At 48.3% G+C, this 20,377-nt stretch overlaps 1 protein-coding gene across 4 annotated transcripts in view; it reads right to left on the reverse strand.

The window, feature by feature from the left end:
• The window catches only part of Gzl (godzilla E3 ubiquitin protein ligase), a 76,464-nt gene that overhangs the window by 52,722 nt on the left and 3,365 nt on the right, over nt 1–20,377 (reverse strand). For 3 of the 4 annotated variants that reach the window (XM_077700883.1, XM_077700885.1, XM_077700884.1), the window contains exons 2-3: nt 5,202–5,353; nt 3,558–3,647 (exon numbers count right to left, since the gene is read on the reverse strand). In XM_077700883.1, coding sequence (XP_077557009.1) covers nt 3,558–3,647; nt 5,202–5,312 — 201 coding nt within the window. In that variant the 5' untranslated portion in view covers nt 5,313–5,353. The remainder of the gene's footprint in view (nt 1–3,557; nt 3,648–5,201; nt 5,354–20,377) is intronic. The other variant, XM_077700886.1, reaches the window with a different exon arrangement.

Here is a 20,377-nt window from a genome sequence, read left to right on the forward strand (position 1 = left end):
AGGGAATGCCCATGTTTCAGCAAGAGCACTTCAGACCGACTTCTTCACCACGCTGCTATATGAGAACGCGGCAGACAGTGAAGGAGGTGCGGGGAAAGAGGGCATATGTATACTACTGCAGTGGGGAGGGAGGGAGAGAGAGCGACTCGGAAATGCACTCACTGCTTGCAACGAGCGGACAGGGAAGGGGTCAATCCACCTACTGGGTTGGTGGCAGGCAGAAAGGCAGATTTTGTCCAAGTGCACACACTACATCCACGAGCAACGAGGGAGAGAAAAAAAAATGCACAAAAGGAAGGTGCACCTTTCCCTTCTTTGCTACTTTCAGCATGACGGAGTGGCCACCGAGGCCCTACATCACGGTGCGGCCCAGCCGATATCCATTGGCCGACAGGCACAGATGCAGCAGATGACAATGCAGCAAGGCGGTGTGTGTGTGAAACATAGATGCGGAAAACGGGGCCACCTTTCCAGCTTCAGCAGACGTGCTCTCCCAAGCGTTCTTTCCTCCTCCGTGCACAACACAAATGTGTAGATGGGTCCATTCAGCGGCCCTTTTCTCCCCATTGTTGCCTCATCGTGGCAAGCAATGAGACGACCGCATTTCCGAGTCATTCTTTCGTGTACTTTTCTATCACTTTCTTGCCAAACCACAAGCAAACCTCAATTGAATACATAGCCCCTCTTCCCCCAACACCTCTCTCACTGTCCAACACCTCTCTCACTGTCTCCCGCATTCATTATCGCCCTGTGAAAAAGTCAGTCTGCATTTTACTCTGATGAAGGAAAGTCCACTTTACCAAAACTAATAACTAATTAGTTCCGTTACTAGTTAGTTCCGAAACGTAACTAATAACTACCCTTCATCATTATTTTTTTTTACATGTGTCTGACTTCCCTCATCCAATGTTTAACCACTTTTCTTTGAGTTTTGTTTCCAGACTGTATACGCGTGTGTGCGTGCATGTAAGAGAGAGACATCAAAGGCCGAAGTGTGCCCAGAGAGCAATGCACATTACAGAAATGTGTATCCTAAACGTGCACACCCAAATTTTCTTTTCTACTTGAAAAACAAGCAGAATTTCACTCAGCAAACAAGAAAAACTTGGCTGAGCTTGGCTGAGAAAAAAATACTGGCTGAGCTAGCACTTAATAAAACAGATTGTTAGGCAAGTTGTTGTGTATGCCTGAATGCAATGCGTAGCATAATGCACAGACAGCAAGATTAATAACAGGGCAAGCTGAGGAAAAAATTCAAATACACCTTGCATACATGATGTGTTACTCTGCAAAGATTTAAAAGGGACACTGAAGTGAATTTGACAAGCTCCCGTTTTTGCTTGCACTGCGTAGACTGGCTCAAATTAACACACTTTTCATCGTTCATCCGGTTGACAACTCGGTAATTATTTTATAAAGCTCGAAAGAAGAAAAACTACCATACACGGTCTGCGGTGGCCGCACCAACTAAACGCTGTGACGACGGGCGGAGGTGCACCATGATTGGACGATGCCCACGATTAGCACTCAAACAAGTTTCGGTTTTGGTTCTGTAAAACAACATGCTTGACATCCGACGTTATCGGGCATTGTCGATATCTTAATAATCGTCATACAGCGCTTCTGCCATGTTGTCGGCTGTAAAATGCCTAAGATAAGCCTCCCAGGACGGCATGGAATCGTAGCAATCACTAGCCGAGGCCTACGCAGTGGATGAACGCCCTCCGCGTCCCCGCAGATGCTCAAATTCCATGCGCTTTTCCCCCATATTTGGAGCTTGCCTCACTCATGCCTGTATCGTAAAAAGCGTGTTCGCACCAGGCCAAGGGTCTGTTGATTCTGGCCTGTGCCCACTGCCCGCAAGCAGTCGGTGCTTATGGCAACAGCACGCCAACGAGAACTCGCTAGCGCGCCAGTGCCAGCCTGCGCGCGTTCTGCGAACTCGCTCGAGGCGCAGTGAACGTTACAGCCCAAAAATGGTGAACTCAGTATAAAAAACATCCGCCAAAATCGGAAAAAACCAGCTTACAAAAAAAAAAAAAAAAGTACCCTCCGGGGTTTGAACTTGTGACTTGCAAAATAACATACCTAGCACTGGAGACCACTTGGCCACGGGCCAGCCCTGTTGATGGCGGAAATATAAGGTATATAATGTATAACCAGTTTACCCTTTTATTTAGTTTTAGCGATTTAAGTAGCTTAGGTGACTATTTGTTGTATTGCGCTCGTGCAGTAAGCATCCCCCAAGTTTCCACAATAGCTCACGTCTAGCAATTGCATTTCTTAGACGGAAAAGCATTCGCAGATGTGTGGTCGTGTTGCTGACCGCTGTGCTTGTTCACCCAGCGGAAAAAAGGGCTTCCTGCTCCCTAGTTTTACGCTGTACGGTAAAAGTTTCAGTTGATTTTATTTCCTTCGTACCTATATTGGCTTCGCCGACTTCTCCCACCTTCAAGTGGCCTTAGCTTTCCCTACTGACGTACAAGTCAGCGAAGCGTCGCATGTGCGCTTGTGCACCGCTTGTGTGGAGCGACCTGAACTTGATACAATGTACAAACTAACGAACTAAAGGAACACACATTCTTCCATTCACAAACGTGTCGTGGCTTAGTTTCAACTGAGAGAAGGAATTGCGACAACCCGTTGGCGGCCGGCGGACTATACGCTCTACCATAAACGCTGGGCCGACAGACTCTGTCGGAAGGTCGGCGAGCCATGCAGTAGCGCAGTCAAGCCAAGTCATCTCCTCTTCACGTCACACGAAAACGCCACAGAAAATGGGCGAGGATGCAGAGAGGAGGACGGCATTTTCGGATTGATTTTTCTACTAAATAAATTCACGTTAATGCACTCAGAGTGGTCGAAACATGGCCTGTGGACTCTAAACTACAATTTGCGCTAGTAATCTCGCAATGTTTACAAATCACTTCAGTGTCCCTACAACAGTGTCCAGGAAAGGACCTTTTTCCAGTGCTGGCAGTGTCTAGGGGCAGCCATTGCCAACTAGAAACCATGGAAAGGCATGTCCCTGAAGATCTTGCAGCCGAAAAGGCTTCGTCTCTCCCCATTCACTCGTCACCTTCCCTTTTATATGGAGGCCACGGAAGCAGGTGCACATTCGCACCTGCAGTGGGTGCTCTTCCATTTCTCGCCTTTATTACATGCTCTCAGCACGGCCAGCCTCAAAGGTGTTTTTCCCCTTTCCTTTGTAAGCTTAGGTACGAACTCACCGCTGAAAAACGGAGGATAAAAAGGCAGAGCACTAAAAAGCAGCAAGCTGAGACAGAGTGCACCTGTTGGCTTACATTGCCCGAGGCGCCTGTGAAATGGCAGATCGGTAGTGCACGCGCACACTGCTACTGAAGAACGGTCCATTCAACGCACAACCTAAACTAAGCAGGAGAGTGCCGCAGCAACTGAGCCCCTGCCGCGCGTTGTAGCAATGGTTGTAGCAGCAGCAGCCCCAAAACCATTTTACAAAACAATAAAAATTGAGAATGGGTATTCTTTAGTAACGAAGCTATCAATTAAAACAGAGCCAAAAAATAGCTCCTCACAGGGACTCCTTCGTCGGGTATCATTGCAGAGAAGCTTAGCTCCTGATCAAAAATGTGCTTCAGGCCTGGTGTGGAGTTGCTATGTGGTATCTGAAAAAAGAAAAAGAAAAAAAAACACGTAAGCAGAGCACCGTCCCAAACTTACAACACATCACTCTCCTCGCTAGATATGAAGTAACTGAAAGGTGTAATCATGAAAACAAATCAATGTACTGTAATTTCCCCAGCAAGCGCCCCTCTGTAGGCAAGTCGAGATTGCCGGCAAAGTAGGGAGAGGTCCCACTATCCCGGAATGGCACCGAAAATCAGGCTGGTGGTGGACAAACATCCCCCCGCCGGGAGGGAGGGAGGGAGGGAGGGGGGAGAGAGAGAGAGAGAGAGAGAGAGAGAGAGAGAGAGAGAGAGAGAGAGAGAGAGAGAGAGAGAGAGAGAGAGAGAGAGAGAGAGAGAGAAACACACGTGACATGGACCTAACCTTTTGCCAAAGAATGTTACTCCTTCAAGTCAGTCCCAAAGAAAAGTTATATATACCGAGCAAATACTGAGCAAGCGCCCCCCTCAAAATGCAGTTAGCTCGGGGAATTTTGGGGAGAGGGCCATTGTCTGGATTTGCCCCATGATTCAACATGGTGGAATGTAAATGCCCCCCCCCCTAAGAAAAGATTACTGCAGTTCGTGGGAGAGCAACACATTTTAAGTAAAGGTTAATAAGACTGTGAAGCCCCTCTTGGTGCAAGCCCTGTTAGCAATTCCTACGGTGTTCCTGCCAAGTGCGTTGCTGGTCCTGTTCGCCAGGGAACCCATTCTTGCCATCGTCTGGTGCATTTTTAGCGTGTTGAACAAGGTGTACTTGCAACGTTTTCGGAGGGCGTTCACGGCGGAGCAAAACGGCTATGGCACCTCTCAGAAATCTTCCAGTGCATTGTGGCTTTCGTTACGGATGCGTGTCACAAACCACCCTTGTCACAAATTCACAAGCACATTCGGCTATGCCAGGTGACAATGTGTGCGGAATTAATGACTACCCTGTGTTCTTGGAATGGATTCTGGTTTAGACAAGAGTGCAGTCAAAAGTGTCCTTGGGTGGTTTCGGTTTCACTGGTCTGGGCCATCAACGGGTGGTTAGGGGAGGGGGAGCGTTTGTTCGGTACGATGCAAAAACTCGAAATATTCAGGTTTATGAGAGGAGGCGTGGGTGGGGGTGCTTGATTGGTATTTTACGGTAGGAAGGTATGTGTAGGAACGCACAGTCTAGCCGACACCGCCAAAAGAAAAACGAGAAATGGCATGCAGAGATCGGGCTATCGATCTGCTAACTAGGATTGGATTTGGGACTATAGACTGGCTGTGGCCCACCAGTGCTGCCTGGGCGCAGTGGACCTTGGGGCGCGGAGTGATGCGGGAACTTTCCCAGCATGGCGCAGAAGTGTCAAATTAGCACTGGATTTAGGGGGGCTTACATGGGTGGGGGCACTTGTTTGGAATTTTAAGGTATGTTATTTCGTTATTATGGCTATAATCATCCAAGCGGAAAAATCAGCCACTACGGAGTTTTGCGGCCCCTTGCAAAATGTGTTGGGCTTCTAAACGACAGATGCGGCCCACTCAAGGGCCCAGCAATTGAGACGAACAAGAAAAACTTACGACGACAATTTCCGCCGCAACCAGGGTTGCGTGGAAGAGTGCCGTGAGACTGACGATGCTGTAGACATAGAGAACGGTGATGTGGCACGGCATTCTGCGGTGGGGGAACATCACTCCCTCAGCACGGATGGATCGGCCCGCATCGGAGGGTCCTGGGGGACAGAGCAAGGCGCACAGCTCAACCGCTGCCACTTCTTGCCGGCCAAGCTAGGACCAGAGCAGGCCAACAACCTGCAGTACTTTTCACACAGCTCTCAGTCCTGCACCACTTGCATCTAATTTCAGATGGCTTGAGAACAAGTGTGGCTCACAGCTGAAAGCAGCACACGCACACCAAGAAGCTTTCATAATTGCATAGCTGAATACTTCAACCATCAAAAGAGTTTATTTCCACCAATGCTCTCAAACAGGGGAAAAAGGCGGACGGAGAAGAAGCAGCAACCAAGGAGCTTGAGCGGGCACCGTTAATGGCAGGTTGGAAACTTGGGATGGTTAGACAGAATCCGCCTCTTTCACAACCCCACTGCGCATGCGCAATCCCCTAGCGGCCAAGTCCCTAAGCAGTCCAGTAGGGGCAGCAGACGACATTCCCCACAGCTCCCGCACAAGCGGGAAGGGGTCGTGGTTGTATTTACATCGTTTGATTTTTTGCGTGCGCTCGTTGTGCGCGGAACAATGCCCACAACTTGTGATGCGTTCCGCTGTAACTCGGAGTGCCGAAAAGGGAACGGTGCCGGCTTCTATCGCTTCCCGGCGGCCGCACGCGATCTGCTACGGCGGCTTGCGTCGCTCGCGTTGGCTCAGGTGATGGGAACTGTAGGCTTAGCATCCTGGCGGATATTTGATCGCTGCTATCTGTGCAACTGCGAATGACAATCCGCAACACAACTTTTCACTACTCTATCATACCCTTTCTCGCATGTGGAACTCTATTGAAGTTATAACTGCCGTTTGAGCGATCGGTGACCAAGACATCTGCATAGCCTGTTTCGATGCTTCCGCGCAGGTATCGCCATCTCTCGGCTGCTCGGCGCACCGCGCGCCGCGGCGAGCGGTCAGCGTAGGCTTGCATCGCGGCAGATATATCTGATCGCCGCTTTTAAAATAAGCCCTGACAACAATCCCTAGCACAATTTTTCACCACACTAACACCTACTTTCTCGCATGTGGAACTTTTTAGCGATCAGATTGATTCAGAAGAGCAGCGACAAGCGCGGTTGCTACCGTGGTCTGTGCCGGTTCGAGCCGCTGAGTGTGCCGAGCTGGCAGGCGCGGCCGGCGTGTGCACGGACTGTTTCCGAAGGCAGAAAACGCTTCACAATTGCTTGCTTTATCCATTTCTTGCGAACAAACGCGCAGAATCTACAAATTCAGCTCAGCGATCGTCGTAGTTGACCATGGTGCAAAAACTGTGGACGGAGCGACGCCGACGACGCATCTCATGCGCGCATCGGGCCGTCTCAAATTCACGCGTACGACTAGTGGCGACAGTCGTAACGATCAGTCGCATGCGAATCGCGTGTACCAATCGTACATGTGTTCAGCGCTTAAAGGCATTTTGCGAACTGCCGGCCTTTGTTGAACTGGCGATCGCACTTCATGCCAGACGACTCCAAGTACTGCTCGAGCTGCCACTCGGACGGCACACGGATCTGTCCGAGATTTCTCTGCCAGCCCTCATTCAGTGATAAGAAGCCGCCTGGTATTATGTGATGACCAGGGGCTGTCGTCTTAAGGCGTTAAAACACCAACACAGAAGAAAAACTTCGGCTGCTCCTCGCCGTAATGTGGGATTGCCGTGCATACAACGAGAACGCAGCCGGAGGAAACGCCGGCAAACCCTACGGCTTCAACTTCCGCTAGGCACGCTAGGTGGCAGCACATCGCAATGAAAGAGGCGGATTGCAAGGGCTGTGAGGGAGGGGAAAAAGACGGGACAAGAGGTGTCCAGTCTTTCTCTCCCTGACGCAGTAGATAAGAGAAAAAATGGCAAATACAGCACCTGCACAAACCCGTCCAATAATATGCGGTCGTCAGCCACAGCCACCTATCAAGACATAACACAATGTTACCGGTCCGACAGACAACCCTTTCTTCCCCCTCACCCTGCACTCTCCAAGGAAGAAGAATCGCTACTCCGCAGACCACAAACCAATACCTTTCCTCACCCAGTTCGCCTGCATCGCATGGTTTCAAGTCAATACTCTCCTGAATGCCAGTTCTGTTCCCAACCCGGAACTCTAGCTCATGTTATAACACAGCGTGAGCGCAATCCCAAACTTGCACCTCTCCTATTCCCTCTTCCCATTCCTGAGCTGTGGGAGAACCTGGTGACCAGCGACCATCTGGACGTACAGCAACTCCTGACATCCAGAGCGAAGGCTTTCTGCTCACCTCATGGATTCCCAGACTTGGGAACCACTCCCACTTCAGAAAGCCCAAATAAACGTCTCTCCCTATCTCTCTATCCTGTTCGTGGAAGTAACTGAGTGTATTGGCAAGTGCACGCCTCTGCAACTGCTGTCCATGGTGACATTGTGATGATGGGGTCTTCCAAGGAAGATTATACCCTTGTGCGTATACATTTAAGGTTTTCCGTAAATGTGCTAGGTCCAGAGAAGTATCTATTTTGCCCCGTTTGGGAGACCTGTAGCTACGGATGGGTTTATAGGCGCCGGACCGCGCCCAAAGGGTGACACGGAGCCTGCGACACCCAGCGCCCCCTTCGGCAGATATGCGCAACACTGGGTCTGTCCCCGCAAGCCGGTACACTGCTGGCTCGGGGCGCTCTTCTTTTTGCAGCGTGGATGAAGCATATTAGTAGCCCCTTTTGGGCTTAAAACGAAGTAAGAGATTGTAAAGTAATCCTGCCACAAAGTGCATGTGAATGAATATGGCTTTATTCGGTTGAACTTGCGTATACGACTCGAGCACTGCCTGTAGGGGCGCCACTGAAATCCACCTAGCGGCTCGTTTCGAAGGCAGTTAGCGGCCCGCTCTCCACTGTCGCCGTTGCTTTTGCGGCACGTTCGTGACTGATATTTTTCGTTTGTATGCGTTGAAAATACATATTCATGTGGAGCAGTCACTCTGTTCGCAAATGTGGTGTATTTACGACAGTGTAAATGCTTCTGACGTGCTCTTAGTGTGGTACATTTGGCCCGCATAAGCGCCAGGTGTGTGTCACAGGCCGGCGTCGCGAAACCGGCATATGCGTGGAGCTGCCGTGAAATTTACCAACAGTGCCTACACAAGCAGCGGTCGTTCAGATGCTCATCCTACGGCTACACGTAACTACAATATAAATCGGTTTCATGTGCTTATATAATTTAGCGGAGCACTCATACCTGACAGCACGCCAGTTACACTTCATCTCAGATATTGATCACTACCCTGAACAAGCCAATGTGGCATAAATTTCACGGACATTCTATGCAATAAGTACGATGGATAATGCAAAATTACATGCGACAGTCAGCACACAACAAAGAATTGACTGCTAGGTCGTCTTGTTGCGAGGTGAGCCCTTGCAAACATTTGTCATCTGCTACATATAACCTCCGCTTATATCCGCGTCCACGACTAAACGCTTCTTCGAAACATCGTCACATGGCACAGTGAGCCTGCAGAATCTCGCAAAAAAGTGAAATCTGAAGGCCTTATCGATACCACACTCTTCCAACGACACCTTTTATCGCTTGTGAACTTACTGCATACTGCAAAAAAATGTGTCCGCTGAGTAATTGCTAAAGTCGAAAAACAAAAGTGAACGCGCAGCTTGTGTCTGTGTGATTCCTAAAACGGTCATTCCTTGATTTCGATCCGCATTTGTACGGAACGATAGTTAACGCCCCCCCCCCCCCCCCGTCTTGGAAAATATCAGTGCATTTCGCGTCCAGTTGGTCTAGTTAGACGAACGTCTCTAGCATATCTGGAGCTACACTGGATTTTTTGAATTCCCGTAGGAGCTATTATGTTGCTTCCAGACTGGCAGACCATTTATTTTTCTGTGGTTTCATTACCTTTCCTTGGTCCTTGCTCTTTGGTGGGAGTGGGCACATATTTAACGATCCACAGACTTGGAATATGCTTTACATGTTTGCGTGGCCTCTATTCCTATAAATGGCGCAATGTATTGTCAGTTAATAGGTAATCACATCCCCGAATCACATTTTTTTACCAAGTATATATTCACAACATAACCGCATTCGTTGTCCACGCTGCAAAGCGAAACCAACCTCTCACTGTGCCAGTGTCAGGTCTAAACGAGGCGACAATAGAATTCCCTTGGGCTGACGTATTCAGAGGTAACAGCGGTGATATGCTGCTGCTGTCACCGACGCTCCTAAGAGCGGCGAAGAAGCAAGCAGTACTGCGTTCCTGGTTAGCTCTTGTTGGCGTTCGAGCACTCTATCAAGACAAAGCTGTTTTTCGAAGTGCCACAAACGTACTATTCTTTACAGACATCACCATAACAAGTTGTTTATGGCGCAAAAAGGCAAAAACAAGCAAATAAGACCTGAAATGCTGCATGAGCTGCTATCAGTTGCACAGCGGCCATCCCGTATGCGCCGCGGAGAAGCGGCAGCAGGCGGCGCAGCGATCGCGAAGCTCGAGGCGTATAGGAAGGCATATAAAGGCCGCATAGGAGTGATGCCCAGAAGAGAAACGCTTGTACAGCCTGCCTGCAGGGCAAACCTTTCTCAAGATCAGCATGTTTCGCTTCAAAAGAACACGTGATTTATATTATTCAATCCACAAAAGCGGAGGCTTTGTCTGCAAATATATCAGACGTTGCGCGATGTTTCCGCACGGGGTATTCCATCCATGTGAGTGCACTTGCATGCGACTACAGAACTACTGACTAGACCACATGGGAGTTACATATAGGTCTTTGATCCGAATGTGATGCTCCATACATGTAACAGTAGGAAATTCACGTTTGCTGGGGTATAGCGACAGTGCAGACGTTAATAAGTGCCCGCTTCGCTGAGAAACTTTTGGGCTTCCAGTTGTAGCCCAGTACACTAGTTGCATACAAACTCCTCACGAGAAGGCTATCAGAAGAAATTCCTTTGGGCAGGGGTGGGATGGGGGGAGGGGTAAGCAGAACATCTAATAGGCGTACTGGAATAAATTACGGAACATTCATATTCGGGTTTTTTTTTCTCTCCACGCCAACGGGTTCGGCAGGACACCTCCGTTAGGAAGGAATAGTAGCACTTTTATTAACGTCAACACCTTTGCAACAAAAGTCACGGGAGAAACATTCAGTTCCCTGAGTACACCCCTCACTGGTCCAGAGTGATCGCAATCACAATGGATGGGATAAATAAAGTTTGTCCTCCTCCTTCTCCACCTCCGCGATAGCGAAAATTTTCTTCCTGTGTTCCAGCTTTTATTGCGGCACGTCTCAGCTCTATTTCTCTCTGCTTTTCAGTAATTTAGACAACAGTTTCACTGTTTCTTTTGCAAGGAGAGGCGGTGATTTTATGCTATTCAAAAGCTCGCGAAACATTTGGGAACGTTAACGCCTATAATTGTCCGTGCCCCATATGTGGTTATATGTATTTAATATGGCGGTATAAGCACGTGGAATATTAGATGAAGCAGAGTAGAACCGCTGGGTGATAAAACTACAATGCTATAACTGTGCTTGTGGGCCCTCTTTGTCACCAAATTTAAAGCGCACTTATGGGTACTGACCGCCTGCTAACCAGCCTACTAACAGGCTGATCGTACACCACGGCAGCATGTAATCTGCTCGCTTAATGTGGGCATTTCAAGGTTAAAAAAAAAAGGAAAAAAAACAAAAAAAAAACAAGAAGAATCTGTGGGAGAATGCCAAGCCTTGAACACATGCTTCCCAGTTGTGTTAGCCTACGGCTCGTTAGTGAGGCGACAGCATTTTATCAGCGCTTCATTTTATTTGGAGGCTTCCGCCTACTATATAACATTTTGCATGACTTTGTTGCACTATGTAGTACATATACGCGCAAATAACGTTACAGCACACGTTTTTTGCAAAGTTGCGTTCACCGGCACTGAAGGCGGTCGGCGCGGCGGCACCGACCCAGAGTTGCGCGTGTCTGTCGCGGGTGGCGCTGCGCTCGCGCGGCAAACTTCGCTGTCCGGAGCCTATATCGATATATATTCTGCATTTATTTAATATTAGGTGTTTTAACAATGGTTCCTTAGTACGTGATAAACAACGAACATGCTTTCCTTTGCAGTACTGTTATTTTAGATAGGTTTTGACTTGTGCACAGTAATAGAGACGTGAATGAAGCAGTGCCTGGTATCAAGGTTGCTTTATGTGCTTTCGGGCAGAATTTCACATGTTCATTCCACGACATGTGCTTTTTATTTATGCACCTTACCATACTTGTTTTTAAGGTTTTTATGCGCCTTACTGTACTTCTTTTATATAGGCCTGACACCATTGTATCAGGTACTATCACTAAGGCTGGAAAAGTGCACCTTTAGTGAAGCACACTACTTTAGAAAAGTACACTACTTATGTAAGTCACTCAGCTTCAATCCAGCCACAATATAGATGCCTTCTAGGGAAAAAAAAACGTGCAAGAAATAATGGAGAAACTCAAATTTCGTGCTACAGTGACATGATATGGCAGAGGTAACGTATAATGTGCCAGATTGAAAATATAGTTACAGTCAAACCCGCTTATAACGAACTCAAAAGTGGTCATTATATCAGTAGTTCATTGTATATGGTGTCATCCTTTAAATTAAAGTGCGTGCAATTTAGCGAACATGTCGGACAGCCCCTTTGGTGACCAGCTATGCATTTTCACTTTATGAAGGGGCGCCCGCTGCTTGCTTACGAATGAACTAAACTGCGTTTGCATCGAACCTGCACAATGCATCGAAACCAGCACAATGCCCACTAAGGAATTTTTTCGGACGTCTTAAAAAGCTCCGCTCACCAAAACGGCTTCGATAGCCATCTGCCGCGCCAGTCTGAGCGTACCGGGAGCTGCGCTGCTTCGGCCTTACAAGAGCCAAGCTCCAAGGTTTGAATGTCATCCCCATTCGTTATCAGCAACTGTGCAAACCAAGTGTCGGCGACCTCTAGATGGCACCCAACTAACCATTGGCGCTTCTTGCAGAGCACGGTGCTGCATCCGTATCGATTCGGGCGGCGTAAAGATCGACACCGGTTATTGCAACGCTTGAGCAGCAGTTGATACAGAGTTGATCCCCAGGCTTCGTTGGTTGACCGCTAGCTGGCCGGCAGGCTTCATGCTCCCTCCCCTTTTTTTTAGTTTATCACTGCCATTCTGCCTCCAGAGAAATGTTTGGAAAGTGAGTGACCTTGGTCGCGGCTTCCGAAATCTGCGGGCGGTGCTCGCCAATCTGGGATATCTCCGTCGTGATTAAATTGAAGCAGTGAACGCACCAGCACACCGCCTCTTTCATGCTTTAAAGACTATTTTGATTTTTTTTTACTTCGTATGCACAATATTTTTACCGCGACGTCAGAAGTGTTCGTAGTAAAAGTAGGACGCTTTGAAAAACGTTTGGTACATCTGGACGCAGTTTCAATGGGTAGCACAGGAAAGCCATTAAGTGCACCGAAATACGGTCCGTATAACCGATAGATCGTTATCATTGGGTTCGACTACCAGAGTGTTAACTGCGTGTTAGCGTTCAAGTGATATGATCAAGTAGAACTACAGGCCCAGCCAGGTTTCTTGGTGGTGCCTCAGGTAAGCGGCCGCCAATCACACTAACCAGGACGCCAGAGAAACCGCCGAAAAGACGCCACCGCTTCTTGTTTTCTTTAATACCTCGATTACATGTTCCAAGTTTGCAATAAAAATTCTTTTCAATGAACCAGACGTTCGTGGCCCCCTTGACCCTCTGCGGTCCGCTGTCAGGGTACGCTCGACTTGGGTGTCCAGGGTTAAAATTCGCGGTTCTTCTCACTGCTATGCACCTGCATTCTTTGTGTACATGATGCGCAATCCCTTGAGAGATAAGTGAACTGCGAATGCATTTGCGAATGCATTTCTTAGTCGGGGGTTGTTGTGCTCCGTCGGCGTGCGCCTGCATTCCTCCAGCGCGAGTGCACGTGAGCGCGCGCCTCGTAGTTCTGCCTTCGTCGTCTCGGCGCGGCACAGTCTTTTTAAATGCGAATGCATTTCTTAGTCGGGGGTTGTCATGCTCCGTCGGCCTGCGCCCGCAGGTGTTATCTCTCCGCGCTCCTCCCCGCCCCTAGCAACAGCTGTGGCGCGCCTAGCAACCGGAGCAGGTGGTAGCTCTGGCGGGAGTAGCGGAGGGCAAGGGGAGAGGAGGAGCGCGCTCGGGCGTGTGAGGGCGCTCGCATCGCGGAGCTCGGGCGGAGTAGCGGAGAGTGAGTGGAGAGGAGGAGCGCGCTCGGGCGTGTGAGGGCGCTCGCATCGCGGAGCTCGGCGGGAAAGAGAGCTCGCGCGCGGGGCGGGCGTGTTGCGCGGGTCTCTCTCTCCTCTCCGCTCACTGCGCTCGGAAAATGTATATAAATGCAGTGGAGCGCACGCCTCTCTCCGTTACTGCTTGCTGCAGCGCACTCATCGGTGCACCCAATGCATTCGCATTTCCGCACGATCCCCTTCGGGGAGGTGGGGGGAGTTTTTTGCACTAGGGTGCGGCATAATGTTTAGCACGGGCCTTGTGGCTTCCGGAGCATTTTTATGTGCGCGCTGTTCGCTGAGAAGCATGGCCACATTCTTACCACGGGCGTTCTGTGGCGGTGCACTCAGCGAGAGCGATGATGACTTCAGTGAGGAAGAGAATTGCATGCCTCCATCAGTTAGTGATGACGGTGATTCGAGTGGCAAAGACCACAGCGGCGGTGGACACAGCACAAGGCGGATCATTACTCTGTAAGCTGCACATTCTGTCGAAAGGCAATGAAATGGTGGCGAAAGCTTTTTCCCTGGCATCTAGAGGTTTTCATTGCCAATAATTTTATTTGGAGGCGCACAGTTGCAGAATCATGGCGAGAAAGAGCAGCAAAACCGGCAGTACCGTCGCAACCTCATCCAACAGCTGGTGGGAGATCCGAGGGCTTGAGCCAAAAAGAAGAGTGCGAGGAAAGGCTATGTGGGACGAGCCATTTCATCTACACGCTCCCAGGCCGAAGCAGCAGCTGCTTAAGCGAAAGAAAAAAGAAAGCAGGAGGGAAACTGTGTTTTTCTGCAAAACCTGCAGTAACAACCCTGCCCTGCACCCAAGAGGATGCTTCGAGCGGTTTCACACGCTGCTCAAACATTGGCAAAGGAGTTGTAAGCAGAATGCCAGATAAAAAATAAACATCCTGCGATTTTTTCTAGCACAGTTTGCGTTGTTCTTCGTGGCACCAGAAACTGGCAAAACAGTTGTGGACTGGAAAGTGGGTAACAGTTCCGGATCGCAAAGGGTTAAACTACTGGCCAACTGCACTCGAAACTTTGACACCTTGAAGACCGCATTTCCGTACAGTCTGCCTAAAAAGACTGCAACCTGCAAAATATGACAGCTGAAATACAGGCGTGCACGGCGCACAAGACCAGGAAAAAAAAAAAAAAAAAAAAAAGAGAAGATTTTGAAACCAAGTTTGAGGGCAGGGCAGCCATTACGGGCGCGCTGAAGTGATGTTGCATCGGGCGAGTCAGCGGCAGGCGCAAACCTGCGTGCAACGGCTTTGCATGCGTGACCCCCCTTGGAGATGCACACCCAGCGACGCCCGACCGGTTCTCCTGGCTAGCCTGAGGACCAAGTGCTCGGCCAGATGGCATATGTCACTTCCGCTTCAGGGCTGTTTTAAACCTTTTTATCTGGTTAACAAGGCATTTCATGGGGCTACGAGTCATGCCCCAGTTGGTTTGGTGGCACGTGCTGCATGAGCAGAAATTTCAGTGCACTCGGCCTTGACAGTATACCTATCCTCTCAGGTAGGTCATTCTCCAGCATGCAAGCAACTTCCATTGAGTAACCACAGAAAGGAAATGATCGATTTCTTTTTAATTAGTTTCATGATCTTGTTTTATTTGCCCAAACTATTAACGTTGCCACAGTACACTGTTTTCAATGAAGGGCTGCCAACTAGGAGTAGCCATGAGAAACTACTGAAGGCTAGGCCGCACAAACTGAGACTAAAGACTGCCTCACGCGGCAGGCGGAAAATCGAGGCCAGTTCAGTTGTGTGATAATGATCTTAATTGACTGCACGTGTACCAATGTCCTTGCTTAAAGATAGAGACAAAACCACAAAGAGGTATCCTATTTCCAGTCAAAGGTCGACTGCAGCAAAGATTTGAACCCCTCGAGAGCCATACTTTCGTACAGACTGACTCAAACGACTGGAAGATACAAGATGTGCGCAAGCACGCCCCAAGGAACCAGCAAAAATCGACGGTTTTGACACTGAGATGGAGAAGAGCAATGCCATTACGGCCTGTGCAAGCAAGAAGCGCTGCTCAGATGAAAGCGGCTGACCCGACCGGCTGGGACCTACCCGCAGGTGCTACAGGACTATGTCACTATGACCGATCAACCAGGGATTTCCCAGAGCTACCCCGCGAGTCTCTGTTGCTCGAGGTATACCTACAGCATGCTCAAAGTTACTGTGGCCAGGGAAAAATTTTGCTGCAGAGTCTCCAGGCTTGGCCCTTGAAATATTCTCGAGACGCTGCCTTGTTCAACACCTGCAATAATTCTTCAGGGGGTAATGTTCGAAAGACAAGAAGGCAGCCTGGAATGCTGGAAAAGGCGGATGAATATAACCAACTCGGACAAGTTGTCACTGCTTGTCCAAACCATGGGAAGGAAATACGATAAGGGGGCCATGAAGACAAAACACAAGTTTGTTTTATTCGAAAGATTTCGTGTTTTGTGGTGCCCCCAGCACTTGTCCGGAAGCAAACGATGCTGCATTAACTGACAAATTAATCAACTGAAGTCAAAATTTTGATCCTCCCACCAAATAGTGTGTTTCTGTGGCATCTGCAATGATGACATATGTGCTAGGGGCATGGCCTCCGCGATCACCCTGCGCGCGTTTTGCTCCAGCCGTTCCAATCGGCCGGAGAGAGTGCAAGTTGAAAAGGGGGCGTGGCCGCATCTTCCGCCACACCGCGGCGCTCGCCACCTATGCATCAGCTAGTATTCCGCGGCAGCTTGGTGCAAGTGAGGAAACGCGCGTTTTCGCAGCTGGCAGTCAAATTGAGTCGAGCAACCAGCTTTAAAATGACAGGTACAAGACGATAACCAACAAATTTATTATGGTTAACTTAATAACATAAGGCGCACAAGAACAAAGTTTAAGCAGCAATCATACAAGCGAAGTGCAGTCGGTTCTGGCACACTCTGCTGCGATCTCGCGACCTTATTTTATTTTTATTTTTAGATTTGTCGATGTGTATTTACACGCAGTGCCCTAGAAAAACCCCTCACGTCCTCACCCAACATTATTTACAACAGTGGACTTGCATAAGCATCTGTCGCATAAATGCAATATTAAGATTGTTTCCGATTAGTATGCATGTCACAACAGATTTGTTGCCGCGGCTTTTTAAGGCAGGTTTAGAAAATCGTAAGCATGCAAGTCCGACACAAACCAACCGTGATACATTCAGACACCACCGTCCATTGCAATTCAATGCCAGTGAGTATTTGCGAGGTTTTTAGTAAGCGAGTGAACTAATATAGCACATTTGCGCGGCAGTTAAGAAAAGCTAATCGTGGTCTGTAAAAACTACGCGATACATGTGACGTATTATTTGTCTGTGTTAGCAATTGAGATTGCTTTTTGCTTGTATACCTGTGCGTGCAGATGGCTCATCTAGACTGTTGGTTCCATATAAATTCAATGATTAAATGTGCTAATCCGTATTTTTTTATTTTGTAAGATCCCTTTTAAAATTTAGTATTTTATTTTTGTTGTCTTTTGTTTTCAAGTTCCATTCAGTTAATTCGCTCCATTTTTGATACTTTGAGGATATTAAACATCTTATCGTGCCAATTATGCACTTCTACGCAAAGGCAGTGGTTTACACGGTGACCCGTTTCCACGATATTTTTGTACGTGCTTTGTAGTTCTTTTCAGTGCTTTTTTATTTTTGTCTTCCTTTTTCGGAGGTGTATGAATGTGCATTTTTATTATTTTGTAAGCTAGCGTTTTTAATTTAGTTTCTGCTTTTGGTTCTTTTAAGATTACGTACGACCAATCGTCTCCGTTCCCACTATTATAACAATTAATTACACATTTTAACTTTGCCCATTATACATTTTTGCACAAATGCAGGGTGTTACACTTTGGTCAGTTTTCATAATTTTTTTATTCTTGTTTTCGTCGTTAGTTTTTGTCAGAGCTTTTTATTATTTTCTTCGCTTGCGTGAGAGATGTATAGAACTCGTATTTTTGAATTCGTAAGGTCACTTTTATAATTGCTGTCTAAGTTTTGTAGTTTTTGTTTTTAAGATTCCGTTCGATCAATTATCTCTATTTGCGCTATTATGCATTTCTGTGCAAATGCAGACATTGCAAGGTTCGTCTGTTCGCGTGATTTTTTATTCGTGTTTTTGTATTATCCTGCCTGCTCTTTATTTTTGCCTGGTTCGTGGAGGAGCTGTACAAAATTCCTATTTTTGAATTTGTTACTATATTTCTTATTTTTCTCTCTGTATTTTTTTTTTTTCTAAACTACGTTCGACTAATTATCTTTGTCCACGCTCTCTAGCGATCAATGATAGGGCTCTTCTATTTACAGTCTCGGGCTCACCGCGGATAGTCCGCGGGTAGTCCGACGATTCCCCGAAGCCATAGGGATACATGGAAAAATCGAATGCCGGACTGCTTCTCGGGGAGTCCGCGGTGAGTCAGAGACTGTAAATCGAAGAGCCCCCATATTAACTCCACCAATTTACATTTCTGTGGAAATGCAGGGCTGCACATTTGGTGTCGTATGTGCGGTACTCGACGGTTGTGCATAGGTTCGCTCTAGAATTAGCTACCAACGACAGGCTGCACTTTTTCTAAATGCAATTGTATGCCCCATGGCATAAAACGTATATTACAGTTATATGCTGGCTTTCGCTCCGCGGAAGAGTGCGAGGGAGCAGTGGTGGCGTCCCTTTATGAATCAATGAACATCGGGGGGCTCGACCTGCAAGGGCCTGTGCTTCGAAGGTGTTGAGTCCTCGCTTGTTCCAATGAAGGACACATCCATTACGGGTGTTCTGTGTAAGAATCTTTGGCAGGCGCTAAGCAGAAATGCGGCCAATAAACTCGCAAGTACACTCGTGCCAAGACCAGAATAACTGCAGCGTTGACATGCCGCGAAATGCCGCATAAACAGCGGCCCAACGGGCTGAGCGATGCATTTGATCTGTGAAACATGATTAAGTAGCGCAGTTTTACAGTTCACATGATTAAGTTTCACAGTTCGAACCAACTAGCCCACATTTACGCGTTGACATGCATTCGATGCATAGGTGCGCACTGCTGCCTGGCGGAGCGCGGGGGAATCAGCCCGCTTACAAAATTTGGCTGGGGCGCGCGGCGATTGGGACGGCCGGAGCAAAACGCGTGCGGGGGAATCTCGGAGGCCATACTAGGGGAGCCTTGCTTACCGCTAGTCAACCTAGGTGGCGCTACCATACCACAGCGGCCTGTTTTTTACCTTTGTTTTTGAGCGAATTTGCACCTGCTGTTTTTGCTAAAGTAGAAAATATTCGTTTTGTGAAACATGGTGTTTGCTTGACAAATATGGCCACGTAAGACACCGTCGCTTACGCCAATTGGCCAATGTCGCCCGAGGCAATCCCAAAGCCCCGCAGTGTTGCGCAGCTAAAACAGCATAGTGCGCGCCGTACCAATCGGCACATCTATGTTTACGTGCACCTTCGTAACTTCCGCTGTTTACCCCACCATTCTTGCTGCTATAAATAGAGTGTGCTGCAAATGCAAGCGCAAATAGCTTGTTCGGCAAGCTTATAAGCCCTGCTGTGTACACGGACACCAAGGGACAAGCAATGGACAACGCGAGGTCCTAAGGTGCTTCGCCCCTTAAAAATCCCTGGCATCTCCCCTAACGTGAAACCTGGGGAGGGGCGAAGCATGCAGTGTACAAGTGTACTCTTGGTGCTTGGGCGTTTTTGCCGACGGAGATGAAACTGTTGGAGGGTAGAGGTATACAGCTTTGATGTAAAAAGCTTGTCTTTTAAGCACGAAGCTCTCTAGCGCAAGACGTAAACGAGTAACCCCGTGTTTCGGTACCGTGACTACATGAGACGACGATTACGGTGACAGGAAACGCCAACAGGCGATACAATATATACTCTATATTTCCATTTCTGGCAGCGCTGGCTTGTGGCCGAGTGGTCTGGAGCACTAGATACAGTTTTGCAAATCGCAAGGTCGAATCCCTGATAGCGGAAAGTTGATTTATTTGTTTTGGGCAATGTTGCGGGCCCAGTCCCGAATCAGCTGACCCAAGGACTGGCGTGAACATGCCTCTTATGATACAGGCACGAGCCAGGCAAGTTTTAAAGTTGCGAGAAAAGCGCACTGCATTTGAGCGTCTCCGGTGATGCAGAGGGTGTGTATCCACTGCGTACGCCTCAGCTTGTGATAGTTACAATTCTAAGCCATGCCGGTAGGCTTATCTGACGCATTCTACAGCCGACAAAATGGCCGAAGCGTTGTATGCTGATTACTGAGATATCGAGAATGCCCTAACGTCTGACGCCAAGCATGTTGTTTAGCAGAACCAAAACCGGAACTGGTTTGAATTCTAATATTGGTCATCGTCCAAGGTAATTTTTCTTCTTTCGGGCTTTATAAAATAAACATTGCCTTATTGAGCGGACAAAAAATAAAAAGTGTGTTTATTTGAGCCAGTCTATGCAGTGCAAGCAAAAACAGGAGCTTGACAAATTCACTTCAGTGTTCCTATTCTACAATTCCTATCCAGTGCAATCCCACTGGCACAGGATGTTCTGCTTGCATTTGACCACGAGAATGTAGCTCGTACCAGAGTCAATTGGCGACACGGTGGGAGGCTGCAACCTGACCTGTGGAAGCTCCTTTGCACAGGGCCACTGAAGCGGAAAGGCCTGCAGGCATGTCCTGTGAAGTGACGGTCGGAGCCCTGGGCATCACGGGGCCACTGGGGCCTGTGCCACTCGCTACC

This window comes from Haemaphysalis longicornis, unplaced genomic scaffold (assembly GCF_048455015.1).
Source record: "Haemaphysalis longicornis isolate Haplotype H1 unplaced genomic scaffold, Haemaphysalis longicornis Haplotype H1 scaffold_2, whole genome shotgun sequence".
Taxonomy (NCBI): domain Eukaryota; kingdom Metazoa; phylum Arthropoda; class Arachnida; order Ixodida; family Ixodidae; genus Haemaphysalis; species Haemaphysalis longicornis.